Here is a 14,264-nt window from a genome sequence, read left to right as displayed (position 1 = left end):
AACTCTAAAAAGTACAGAAAAAACAGTTAGCCAGGCATGGTGGCATATGTGCCTGTGGTCCCAGATACTTGGGAGCCTGAGGTAGGAGGATCCCTTGAGCCTGAGAGGTGGAGGTTGCAGTGAGCCAAGACAATGCCACTGCACTCCTGCCAGGGTGACAGAGTGAGATAATGTCTCAAACAACAACAACAACAACAACAACAACAAAAATGCCCACCCACAAAAAGACCCAAAAAACACGTCCCTAATAATATAATTTATATAAAACATAAATTAGCAGGACTAAGGAAAAGAATCAATTCACAATTATAGTTATAAATAATGGCATACACGTTGTTATTAACTGAGTGAATTGGCAGAAAAAAAATTGCACATGACGATATGTGAACAACCTGTTTAACCAAATTGACCACTGACACCAGGAGCCCAAACCTGAAGAGTAGTTGGCTAATAAATATGTATTACTGAAAAGATTGAATAAGTGCAAGAAGAAATAAATGAGGCATTCATTATTTCTACCTGATTTTATGCTTCTCCTCTCTGTCCTGTGAGCAGGGGGCACTCCCGTGTCTATTCCTAGTCCCATTCTTATCCCCTCCTCTCTCTCCCCAAGACTGAGCTGCATTCTGTAGGGTGGTTCCCATCCCCCTGGAGCAAATGACTGAGGCGAGGAGCCCTGCCTTCCAGTGCTGCTGTTTCCATCGTGCTCTGGTTTGAATGTCTCCTTTCCAAAAGGATTTATACTTAATTGCCCGTGTGATAGTATTAAGAGGTGGGCCTTCAAAAGGTGACATAGTCTTGAATATGGAGACCTCATGGTTGGGATTAGGGCCCTTATACAAAGGCTGGAGGTAGCAGTGTGCTCCGTCTCTCTTCTTTCCACCGTCTGCCATGTGAGGACACAGAAAGAAGACACTTATCAGATGACAGTGCCTTGATCCTGAACTTGCCAGCCTCAAAAATTGTGAGAAAGCTGGGCGTGGTGACTCATGCCTGTAATCCCAGCATTTTGGGAGGCAGAGACAGACGGATCACGAGGTCAGGAGATCGAGATCATCCTGGCTAGCACGGTGAAACCCCGTCTCTACTAAAAATACAAAAAATTAGCCGGGCATGGTGGTGGGTGCCTGTAGTCCCAGCTACTCGGGAGGCTGAGTCAGGAGAATTGCTAGAACCCAGGAGGTGGAGGTTGCAGTGAGCCGAGAACACGCCACTGTACTCCAGCCTGGTGACAGAGCAAGAGTCTGTCAACAAAGCAAAACAAAACAGTGAGAAAATGAATATCTGTTCTCTATTAACTACCCAGTCTGTGGATTTTGTTGTAGTAGCGCAAAGTGGACTAAAACATGTCTGTGTCCTTCAGACCTTGATTTTACAAAAAGAATATAAAACAAATTTGCTTCTCTGCATATTGCGCTCTTTCTCGCTCGCTCTCTCTCATCCTGCAATAACAGCAAATGAAGACAAAAACCACCCAATCAACGCAACTGCAACTATCAGCCTCATCCCCACTCCTCCCTCACTTTGTGTCAAGGGCCACAGTCACCCGTGGGTTCTTCCTCCTGAGCCTCCTCCAGCTCCCAGGGACCAGCCCTCAGCCCTCCTGACACATCCTCACCCGCTCTGCTGCCTTCAGGCTCTTTGTTGAACGTGGCACCAAAGATGTCTTTCTAAAGCATCTGTTTCATCCATCCTGTCTCCTGTTTACGTCTCTGACAACACCAGATAATGAACCAATCCATTTTCTGTGAAAGGAGCTGCTCAGGCCTCTGCTCCCAGAGCCTTCTGCATTCTCCCCTCACTGCAGCCTCCTCACATTGGATGGTCCTCATATTCCTTACATGCCCTTCTTCTAGTAACTCAGAAGTCCTTATAGAAAAGCTCTTTATTAATATCAGTAACTCAGGACAGAGTGAGTGTGTGACCCATGGATGCTGTGGACCTGTGGGGACCAGGCTCTCAGGTGACTCCACTCACGATTCCCACTGAGAGACTGCAGTCTGATCAGTGAGCAGCAGGGGGCACTGTGGGCCTGTCTCAGGGTCTGCACAGAGGGAACCCACAGATGTGCTACCCACCAGACTCCCCAGGGCAGCGTCTTCTGCCCACAGAACTGTGGAAGGTCCCAGCAGCTGCTTCCTCCCTGGTCCTTCCCATGGGGCCAAGTCTGAGTCTTACACGTTAGTCCTTTCCATACCAAGAAGCGAGCTCAGACTGCAGTTGCTTCTCGGGGTGGGGCCGAGGTCACCAGGAAGACAAACAAATGTGTGGGAACAGCCCCTCCTCTGTCAGGCCAGTGAAGAAGATAAAAGCAGCCTCAGGTGACAGAACTGAGACTGGCATGTCAACTGTGTCCACCATGGTCTGGACATCTCTTCTCCTTGTGCTTCTCTCCCACTGCACAGGTGAGCCAGTTTTCCGGGACCTAGGGCAGCCCCCAGCCTGTGTCAGCATCTCTGGCTTTGAGTCCCAGGGAGCTTAACATTTAACAGCTCCATCATCAAAGTGTGTCTGTGTTTGCAGGTTCCTTCTCCCAGTCTGTGCTGACTCAGCCACCCTCCCTCTCTGCATCCCTGGAAGCATCAGCCAGACTCACCTGCACCCTGAGCAGTGGCATCAGTGTTGGTGGAAAAATTGTATACTGGTACCAGCAGAAGCCAGGGAGCAATCCCCGGTATCTCCTGAGATACTACTCAGAGTCAAGTAAGCACCTGGGCTATGGGGTCCCCGGCCGCTTCTCTGGATCCAAAGATGCCTCAACTAACTCAGGGATTCTGCACATCTCTGGGCTGTAGCCTGAGGATGAGGCTGACTATTATTGTAAGATATGGCATGACAGCGCTAATGCTTACACAGTGCTCCAGACTCACAGGGAAGTGAGAAAAACCCTCTCTCCACTCTCCCAGCCTGGTACCTTCACCCTGCTGGTGGCTCTGATGAAGCCGAGGACAGGAGGTGACTTTTGTTGTCACATCTTCAACCAACACCTAATTTTCTTCAAACCAGTAGATCTCAAAATGTTCTTTTTATTCAGTTCAACTTTTAGATTGGTATTATATACTTTATCGTCATGTTTTCAGAGACAAAAATCATTTGATTAGAGAATAAAAAATTGGCTGGGAGCGGTGGCTCATGCCTGTAATTCCAGCACTTTGGGAGGCCAAGGTGGGCAGATCCCTTGAGGTCAGGAGTTTGAGACCAGCCTGGGCCACAGGACGCAGAAACCATAGGACTGTGCAGCACAGAGAGTGAGCCTCAACATAAGCTAAAAGCCATGGTTAATGATAAATTATCAACATTTATCTATTAATACTGGATTACATAATTTTATCAAGTGTACAAATGGATGCATTATGTGAAAACAGGGAGTCTCTGGAAGGGTGGGATGGGGGAAATGTATGGGAGCTCTGTACCTACTGCTCAGTTTTTTCTTTACACCTAAAACTGCTATGAAAACAAAGTATAATTTAAAAAGAGCTGAAGAGAAAAATAATTATTGGATTCTAAAAGTATGTATATGATAGTTTTTAAACCAAAAGTAGGGGTTTATGTTTAAATAAACTGTAAAAATTACAGAAAAATATCAGACTAATAAATATTAATAAACACATAGGGAAGAAATTTGTGGACAACTTATCAGAGAGGTAACAGAATAGGAAATCACAGTTACCCTGTGAAAAGGTATCACCGAGGATTCATAGGAAACATTTCCAAATGGGCAACAACCGCCATCACAACAAACTAACCCAAATGAAAGAAATCGACAACCCACACAGGGGAAATACGAATGCATAATATGTATATGTGTTGATTTCTATGTGAAAACAAAGAAATGAAAATAAAAGCTATGGAGAGAAGCAGTGGAGTGAGCTGAGCTGGGATGGGAGGGGTGGGGGCATCCCAGGCAGAGGGAACAGCAGGGGCAAAGCCCTGGAGGCTAGAGTAGGCTGGGGTTTGTGAGGGCAGCAAGTACATGAGAACTTGACCAAAAATGCAAACTCCACCCCCAAAATAGCCTCCCGCTGGCCACTATTCAGGCCTAAATATATGGGCAAGGTGGGCAGCTGTCAGAAAAGGTGACCCCAAAAGTGCACCACGTTGGGAATTCTGAGGTGTTTGAGAAAGTTGTGCATGAGGGGTGAGGTGGACTCTAGTGGGGAATGTCCTCTTCCCACCTGGACTCCTCTGTCCTTTTCATGGCACATTGTCAGCTTCTAAAGAGCCAGTGGTTTGGGTGCACATTTAGGTTCAAGTGCCTTTTACCTCAAGCCTTAACCTCTTCCCAAAGAGTCAAATGAGCCGTTCTGTTTAAGTAACTTACATTTGTTGTGAAATCTTTCTTATCACTTCAAGAACCCTTCTTCTTCCAAACCAAGTAATCCCAAGGCACCTATGAAGTCCCTCCTGGAGAAGATAGAAGGGTGTCTTCTGTTTCTGTGTGGCCCAATATTCCAGGACCCCTAACCAGGGTGATCCAAGGTGCTCAGCACCCACGTTCCTCAGGCGGGTCACAGGCCCTGGAGGGATTGTGGCTGTGGGCCCAGCAGATGGCGCTGTGGGCTGTTCTGAGTAGGAGGGTTTTGGTGTAGCCAAGCTTTAGAGGCCTAAGATGTTGTACGAGTGAGTTTTCATCTGGCAGAATTATAAATATTTTCCTAACTAAAAACAAAAACCAAAGCTTTAACAACTGTGCCTTGATGACTCTGTCTTTGCATGCTGTCATCGGCCACTGAACAGGAGCTGAGAGGGAAGAGATAAAGAACAGGAGACCGATGTCAGGGAGGGTCCCTGTGGGTGTGGGAGTGAGGGTGGGTGGGAAGTTGGCCAAACAGGCCTAATCCACAGGATTGGAGTCTCTTGTGAGACCTTTAGAATGAACAGGAGTGAGGTAGGTGGAGGGGGAGGGTCGGAACATCTCATCAGAGGTGAGAATCTACAGGGAAGACATTGGTCATTCCAGTCAATGAGAAAAGTGACTTTGACCTGAGCCTAAGGTCACTGGATCAGGGAAGGGGCCAGGAGGAGCTCCTTGAAGGGAGACTGTGAGCTTGAGAGGCAGGCTGAGGCAGATCAGCACGATGACCCCCTGAGAAAGGCACACAGAGTCACTGAAGGACTGTGAGGTGGCAGGGACAAGCTCACATGGGCCTTTGGTCAGTGACTCTCCAGCTGCAATGAGAATGAAATGGAGAAGATCCGGAACAGGGAAAGAGGCTGGGGGTGCTGGTGCCATCCTGGTGAGATGGTGGTGCATGGGTCTAGGTTAGTTAGAGTGGAGATGAAGAGCAGAAAGCAGCTTTGTGATGTCTTTATGTCACAGGATACATTAGACATGAAGAGGGCTTGGACTTTGTGCATGAACGATATAGATGCTTCTAGGCTGACTCTCATGTTTCTGACTGAGAATTTGGATAGTGACTATAGTCCAAAGAAATAGAAAACTTTGAAATCATATTTTATTTTGTTTTTAACTCACAAATTAGAAAGGTAGATATTTGTATGTTTTTGCTTTATTTGCTCAATGATTTTTTTAATAGTTAAAAAAATTACTTGGAAACTACTAGGTGTCTATATTCTCTAGGGTTTTGTCTCCTATCCTGATGATATATTTTTTCTTTCTCTGGGTTCAGGAGTCAGTTCCCAGGTTGTGGTGACACAGGAACTTTCACTGTCCACACCTCCTAGAGGGACAGTGACATTCACCTATGGCTCCAAAATTGGGGCTGTCATCTGGGCATCTCATGACAGCTGGGTCCAATAGAACATCTGTGACTGTCTTCGGGGTCAATGGTGGACACGAGCAATCAGGACCTGGGACCCCTGGGTTCCCTGCATAAAGAAAAAGTCACCCTGATTATAATGGGGGCAGAACAAAATGAGGCCCAGTTTTACATGCTTGGTGGCATCTGCAACGTCGGTACACGGACAAATACAAGTGGGAAGCTAGACTTTAACACCTTGGATCAAGCCTCAGTCCTGTGCTTCCAACACACATTTTTTGTTTCTGAAGGCTGGTTTCCAGCTACTGTAGACTCAGGTCATTTGTTCTTCAGGCCCCCAGTGGATCACCACAAGCACTTTTTCTATCAACCATGGCAGTCATTTTGGATTAAAGGTGCACTTCCTCCTACTTAAGTTATAGGTAACACTGTGGCATATTTGGTGAACTTCAATTAAAAAGACTAAGGTAGAGGAGACAGAGATATGAAGCTTCAGAAACATTTAAGCAGATGGAAAGCAGGCTACAGGATAATTCATTTCCAATATTTTAATCTGAAATTAAAATATTTGAATTTGAAATTAAATACATACAAAGGGAAATTATCTCATTTCTCCTGATACTGACAAAGTAAAAAAAAAAAGGAAAAAACCCAATAAAACAAAAGCAAGTACTATTTCAGATCTATTGACAAAACTCTAGAAAGTCTTATAATATAATATCCAGAATACCTAGGATACAGTAAAAAATTAACTTTCCATGTGAAGAACCAGAAGAACACAACTTAAATAAGAAAAGACAATTGACGGACACCAGTACTGAAACAATATAGGAGCTGACGTTATGTAACTGAGATTACTAACGCAGCAATTACACAGTCCCTTCAGTGAGCAATTTTAGACATTATTTTTTGAAGGTTTATTTTAGGCTCAGGGGTACATGTGCAGGTATGTTACCTATGTGACCCATAGGTTAACTTGGGTCACAAGGAACATTCTTGAAACGAGTGGAAGAGAAGCAAATCCCAGAAAAGAAAAAGAAGTCATAAAAACAAACCAAATTAAAATTAGAGAACTGAAAAATGCAATAAATGGAATTAGAAACAATAGTTTGGAGGGACTCTGGAACAGGTAACAGTGAAATTAAAATTCAAGCATTAGAGGAATTATTTACCGTAGAGAGGTACAAACAATAGTCACCTAAGCCCAGCAGGGGGCGCTGTGGATCTTCTCAGAGGTGAGCAAGGCCGGAAATGAACTCCCAGGGTTCTCATTTATGGCTCCTGGGCCCATAGTCACTGGCCTGAGTTGGGGGTTAGGGCAGGTGCTTTCTACCAAAGGGCAAATTCAGAGCTCCTAACAGCCCAGACTCCCCGACAGAGCGACTGCTCCCTGGCTGAGCACTCAGAACCCATGGAGTTGGTGGTTTTGGTAAAGAATCCATATTTGCGTAATGCCTCATCCAATCACACATCTTCACCCAGGGAGCTGATGAAGAGTTAGAGGAACAGTCCAAGAGTCCAGCAGTGGCTGAGGGTCCTGGGGATCTTTGGAAAGTCCACACCATGGCCTGGATGCTTCTCCTCCACCTCCGCTTTCTCCTCACTCTCTGCCCGGGTTCATGGAGATTTCAGACAGGCCTTTGGAGGGATCCCTCTGCTTCTCTTCCTCATTCCTAACATGTACCTGTTTTTGTTTCTTGGTTCAGTTCTCAGGCTGTGGTGACTCAGGAGCCCTCACTGACTGTGTCCCAAAGAGAGACAGTCATTCTCATGTGTGGCTCCTGCACCATGGCTGTCATCAAAGGTCACTAACCACACTGGATCCATACTGGATCCTGATCAAGCCCTCAGGACACTGATGTATAACACAGATAACAAACACCCCTGGATGCCCACTTGAGTCTCAGGCTCCCTCCTGGGAGAAAAGCTGCCCTGACCCCTCAGGGGCCCAGCCTGAGGATGAGGCTGAGTATACTGCAGGCTACACCACAGTGGTCCTTAGCACAGTGAGAGACCCAGATGGGGAAACAGGACATGAACGAGCTTTTGGCTGATCCTGGGTACAAACATGAATGTGGGATATCAGGATCACATGGCCAGACACCTGAGATCTCAGGGACACCTAAATTTTAATTATCCATAGAGAGAAAGGTGGGTGGAAGGTGTAAATTGATTCCTGTATCTGTTTGAATTTTAGAGTGGAAAATATTTGTGAATGATTTGGGAGACGTGGGTTCCCAAAAAGAAGAATTTAGTTATTTTACATCCCAAAAAGAACAGTAATCGTTGGATCAAGTCTAAAGACTAAGGTCAAACACATTTCATCCAGAAAGAAGCATCTCCAAAGATTTTGTTGCTGCTGGTTTTTGCCAATTAAAAGCAAAGAGAGGAAACTCGCTTTTGTATATTAATAAAGTTTATTTTATGTTCTAATTTAATACAAGTGCATTTCATAGTTTTTTTAAGTATTAAAAACTATAAAATTTTTAGGAGGGACTCTCTTCTCTAATGTCATGTAAAAAATATTCACTTAGGAAAATATGTTGAAGGTCTAACCCTTAGTACTTCTGAATGTGACCTTATTTTGAAAATAGTGTTATTGCTTGTATAATTATTAGGATGAAACTATCCTAGAGTCAGGTGGCCTCCTGATTCAATGTGCCTGGTGTCCTTATAAGATGATGGTAGTGAGGAGGTTGGAAGATGCACAGAGAATGTCACGTGAAGACGAAGGCAGAGATTGAACTTACACAGCTGCAGGACAAGGAGCACTAAAGATTGTTGGCAAACCACCAGCAGCTAGGAAGAGGGAAGAAGGATCTCCCCTCAGGTGTATGAGGGATCATGGCCATTTCCATGAATTTTGGGAGGCTAGCCTCCAGAACTCTGAGACAATACATTGGTGTTATCTTAAATCCCCCTGTGTATAATACATTGTGACAGCAATTCTAGGAAACGGACACACCAAACAATCAATTACACAATATTTTGAATTTGATTGTACTTCTTTTATCTTGGCAATCAATTTTTCTATGAGTATGATCATATCTGTGCTCATATCTCTAACCTTATAAATATGCTTGTAATTTAAGGTTAATGTAAGAAATCCTGTCTTAAAAATCCATAAGTACATGAAGACTGCTTAATATTATTAACATTATGACATCTAGTGCAAAATTGTAGCTTTTACATAATTCCACTTGTTTACTAGTATCAAGATGTGAAGGTGGGAAGATCACCTTGTTACTAACAAAACACTCCTGGTCATCTCTGTGAATTTGCTGGACATAATGCAAATTATGGGAGAGGCTCTACTTTCTTTAAGAAATAAAGAGAAATGAAAGCAAACACACCTCCAATCTCCTCTTGACCCACCATCCCTGCTGGCTCCGGCCCAATCTCTGCACCGGTGTGGCTTACAAAGTGTAGACTTTCTCACCCTCTCTTCTTCCCCATCTCTGGTTTGCAACTTATTTCCTCAGTTTTCCTGTTTCTCTCCCTTTCATTCCACTTCTCTCCTCTTCTGTGACGTCCTCAGACAATCACCAAAATCTTTCTAGAAGAAAATCCATGGGCATTTTCTATCTTTCCTTGAAAGTTGTCACTCACATTCCCTCGTCTTTCTTGAACCTCTCTAATCCCTTACTACAAAAGATGCCCGAGGCCACGGCTTCTCTTTTGCATCCCCTCGAGTAGCTTCTCATTCTTCCCCGTTTCTCTCCCCAGTTACCAGAGCATCCAGTGAAGCGCTCAGTCAGGTTAAAGGATCCTCCCAAGTGCTCACCCTGGTCCCTATGTGTGATCTCCTGAAGAATCAAGTAGGGGGAGAGAAACATGGCTTCATGAGTTCATGGGGAAGTGGGTGCGTGGCTGAACTACTGTCCCTGTTCTCAGCAAATGTACTTTTTATTTTATGCATAGTTTGTATATGAGACAGCCTTCCCCTGGGGACTCTTTATAATATGGAGAGAATTGTGTGTCTTGTTCCCACAGAGGAGGCCCAAATAGAAAACTAAAGGCTGAGATGAGGTGGGAGGCTGCCGTGGGGAGGGGTCTCACCCTGCCCTCGGTCAGGGAATCAGCAGTGGTCAGGCCCTGGTGGGGGCACAAGCCTCTGTCAGGACCCCCTGGTATCTGGTCACAGACATAATGGGTTTTGGCCTGGGCAGCAGGGGGAGCTGTGCAGCCGGTCACTGAGGGCTCTGTGGGGCTGGAAGCCAAGAAAAGAAACACCTGACCTTGGTCTGTACTCAGGACTCACTGGGGCCAGCAGCTGGGTCTTCTCTGGGTCCCTGCGGTGCCTCAGACAAGGCCTAGCCTAGGCTCACCCCTCCCAGAAATGACACCCAGCCACAGAGGCTGCAGGTAGGCTTAGGGAGACGTAAGATTGGGCACGGGAAGAGGAGCACATTTGCATGCAGGACCCCTCCCTCTCTTTTGATGCTGGAGGGTGGATAAGAGAGACCTGCAGTGTGGCTGCCTCAGCAGAGCCCTGAGGAGTCTGCACCATGGCCTGGACCCCAATCCTCCTCCTCCTCCTCACTCTCCTCCTTCACTGCACAGGTCAGGAGGACCCTCAGCATCCTCATGCCCCAGCTCACTGACACCACCTCCCAAACTCATACCAGAAATGTTGTTCCCTCTTGTCCTTCCTTCAGGCCATAATGAGCGTCTCTGTTTTCAGGGTCTCTCTCCCAGCCTGTGCTGACTCAGTCGCCCTCTGCCTCTGCCTCCCTGGGAGCCTCGGTCAAGCTCACCTGCACTCTGAGCAGTGGGCACAGCAGCTACACCATCGCATGGCATCAGCAGCAGCAAGGGAAGGCCCCTCGGTACTTGATGTGGCTTAAAAGTGATGGCAGCCACAGCAAGGCGGACGGGATCCCTGATCGCTTCTCAGGCTCCAGCTCCGGGGCTGAGCGCTACCTCACCATCTCCAACCTCCAGTCTGAGGATGAGGCTGATTATTACTGTCAGACCTGGACTACTGACATTCACACAGTGACACAGGCAGATGAGGAAGTGCGACAAAATCCTCAGCCTGTTTAGGGTCTTGTTCTGTGACAATGTTCAATTTTAAGACATTTCTCATATGTATAAAGTCTACTTGGAAGCATCCTCTGGTTTAAAACAATTCTACTCTCAATTTCCCATTCAATGTTTCTGAAGTCTCAGAAAAAGTAAAAACAAAAACATAAACCTTGAGATGTTGCCTGCTTGTCTACGCGTGCTGATACTAAAGCCTGTGAAGCTCATCTTTTCTCTTGAGAGAAAGAAGAAAAAAAAAAGCCTTCCCTAGAGCAAATCTTGCTCGGAGCCCAAACACCGAGCCAGCAGGTGAACAGTCCCCTATAGCATGAACTCTGTTCTTCTAGGAATCGAAGGAGAGACCGCCCCTTCCCACGCCACGTGCCTGTAGTCAGGGCTGCCTGATGCTCCCTGTGCCCTGGGACAAGGCACTTGTGCGTGAAATGCCATGGAGGTCATAGGCCTGGGAGAAATGCCAGGCATAGAGCTGGCCTGATTCACTTGCAGGTTCTTTTAGCTGTTAAGCTGTCAGAATAGAAAGGGTTTGGGTATGGGGGAAACTATGAAACTGGGGCCAGAAAACTCCTTTGTGGGCTGTGAGAGGGTGTCATGGAGGCTTCACCATTGGTGGGAAAATGGTGAGTGAGCGCCTACGAAGTTGAGGGAAGTAGGTCTCGTGAAAGTGGCTTCCCTCCAGCTCATTCCACTCGGGAACATGAGGACCCCCATGGGTGGATTTTCCTGAGCTCACAAACACTGACTTGTGTTCTCTTCTCTCCTACCCCATTGGAGCTTTTCAACAGTCTTGGCGGTGTGGTGGAATCTGTGGGACATCAGGGAGCAGAAACTCCTCAACCTGTGCAAGTGAATCTCCCTATGTGAAGCTCTTGATATGCCCAGATCCAGAGGTCACCTTCTGCCGCATAGGGGACAGCAGAGAAATTAAGGGTTACCGTGGAAACTAGCACCAATGGCTGCGGAGAAACCCTGAATTTGTGACCTAGAACTGGAGTGGGGACCTTCGGGGGTCTCAGCCTGATTCTCTTTTGTCAACTTGGCATCCTTGACCACTTCTGGCTTCAGATGGAGGGTCAGGATCGCTATCACTTTCCTGTCCCCTGGCTGAATTCCCATGGGAACAAAACACCTCTGCCATCCTGGGAATCACATTTGGATACAAACCCTCCAAAATGATTAAGACCTGGAGTCCCTGACCTACTTGATCAGGAATCCTGGCCTTCAGGACAACTTGTCCAGATCACTCACACTGTCTCCCCTGACACCATCGTAGTGACTGGGAGTGGACTGTCACATTGGTTGACTAATGCATGGCCTGTCCCTGGAGCTGCAGCTGGGGTTAGTCATATGCTAACCGCATGGCTGGGTGATTTGTGGTCCTGACAGGAGAGGAAAACAACAGAAGGTTTGCCTAAGTGGCCCAGTCTGTGCGTCACTATGCCCCACACCTGCATCCTTAACTCATGATGAGTGTTGTGCTGTGGATGCTGGGACGTGGGAAGGGATACAGGCCAGGCTATTTCCAGCCCAGAAAGTTACATTTCTGGCTTCGTGACCTTTCCAATATTCCTTCATCAGCAACCAGGTCAAGACACAGCCACTCCCATTTACAAAACATCAATTTGGAATTCAGGCAGTCTCAGGAAATAAGGGAAAAAATACCCTTGTGATGGTCTTCTCATCCCAGAGGGGAAAGAAAGGAAAAGAAGTTCAAGGAGTTACAGGAGCGGCCACTGCCCACTATTGTCTGGGCACCTGCCCTCCACCTGCCCCCGCTCAGGTGAAGACCAGGCTCAGAGGCCATCACCTGCTCCTCTTCCTCTGTCCATGTGCTCCACATGGGCACTCTTCCTCCTCCCATTCTAAGACGACTGCTCCGCAGGTCACCTCTGTGTCACTGCCGAGAATCCTGGTCACAGGGATCTGGGTCGGTGTCAGCCTGACTGTGATTCAGCTGGGTGACGGCCCCTTCAGGACACAAATCCAATTACTGGAGCCCTGAGTGGACTCTCCTGGATTTCCCATACCCTGAACTCCCATTCTCAGTGTCCTTCTAGAAATTTCTGCCTCTCTCCAATAATGTCATGTTACATTCTCAGACCTGCAGCCATTTATGTTCCCAGTTTCTACACTGTCTCCTGTCTCATGTTCTCATCCCATTTCATGGCTCATTTTCTACTAATCATCCAATGACTCCAAATATTCATCTATAGCTCACTGTCACAATGGAGGGTGTTCTAGGATAACACAGGGTCAGCAAAGAAAAGTTTTACTGCCTCTTGGGTCACTCCAGGATCCAAGAAAAAAAATCCCTGAGCTGAAAAGTTTCACTCCTCAGGCACAGCAGTGTAAAAAGTTTGGGTAGAAGGTCTTCTGGGGCATTTTCTAAATAACCTTCAAAAGGCTCGAGTGTAATTTTCAAAAATTTAAATATATGACTCTCATGCAAATAAAGCATGAATATACAACAAATATTTTATTCAATACATATATTACTGCAGAGAACAGTTACATGAAGAGTAATTTTCATTTTTTTAAAAATTAGTACACCAGGATAGAACTTTTGATGCAATTTTTTTCCTTTGGCAATAAATTTTAAATCCTTCATTAAACTGTAACTTTGTTTAGGGTGCTTTTCTCTATATATGTTGTATGTAAAATATAGCCTGTAGAAGATAAATGTTGTTTAATACACAAACATTTAGTATTACATAGAAAATATAGATTTAATCTAATTATCTAGCCAAGCAATTAACCAACTAAACATGTTCCCTTCATTAAGTGACTTGGAGAGGGGCATTCTGGGAAGAAAAAGGAGGTGGCTTCTGCTTTTGCCTGTGTGTCTGATTGGAGCCCTCCCCCAGCACTCTGCAGCCTCCAGCTCCTCTGGGCTTAGGCTGAGGCCCCCAGATCAAGTCCTTGGCAAGTGTCAATACCTAAATCTGCCAAATAAACACAACTGGAATCCTTAAGGAGCCTCAGAAATAGATGCAGAAGGGCTCAGTGCATTGCAGTGCCCAGAAGGCTCCTCTGGCCCTGGAGAGTTGACCTCAGATTCTAATATCTCTGGGAGACAAAAAAGAAGGAGCGCTGAGTTGTATTTGCTGGTCTATGCTGAAGGTGTTGTCTGTGGATAGATTGTTTATAAATGCCCCACCGAAGTGACTGAACCTGAGCACTCCGCTAGGAGAACTTCAGGAGACTGGGCTCCCAGACAATGAGTCTCATGCAGACGAAAGAAGATGTTTCCAAATCTCCAAGAGGAAAAAGCAGGATCCCATGAGTCAGGAAGACAGAAGGAGCAGATGGTCTGATGACACAGGGGTAGAACTGAGAACCCGCCTCCTCCACCCACCCTCAGGAGAATCCAGTCATGGGACCTGCAGAGGAAAAATTAGCACCCACCTAGAATTCTTCAATTTCTCTCATATTAATCTTTTTTTCTTTCTAATGCCACCATCAAACTTGCCTATGTCTTTCAGTTAAAATAAATGATGTCTA

At 46.1% G+C, this 14,264-nt stretch overlaps 2 gene segments (V, D, J or C); both read left to right on the top strand.

Annotated features, from left to right (window-relative positions):
- The first annotated feature begins 2,017 nt into the window (after positions 1 to 2,017).
- LOC103888244 lies at positions 2,018 to 3,875 on the top strand. The segment is given in 2 exon segments: positions 2,018 to 2,405; positions 2,524 to 3,875. Coding segments are annotated over 2 exon segments (414 nt in total).
- Positions 3,876 to 10,153: 6,278 nt separating this feature from the next.
- LOC116270759 lies at positions 10,154 to 10,781 on the top strand. The segment is given in 2 exon segments: positions 10,154 to 10,283; positions 10,405 to 10,781. Coding segments are annotated over 2 exon segments (417 nt in total).
- Positions 10,782 to 14,264: the final 3,483 nt, after the last annotated feature.

The sequence above is a fragment of the Papio anubis genome, chromosome 16 (assembly GCF_008728515.1).
Source record: "Papio anubis isolate 15944 chromosome 16, Panubis1.0, whole genome shotgun sequence".
Taxonomy (NCBI): domain Eukaryota; kingdom Metazoa; phylum Chordata; class Mammalia; order Primates; family Cercopithecidae; genus Papio; species Papio anubis.
Note: the sequence above shows the minus strand (reverse complement) of the source record. Positions and strands in the feature narration are given on the sequence as shown.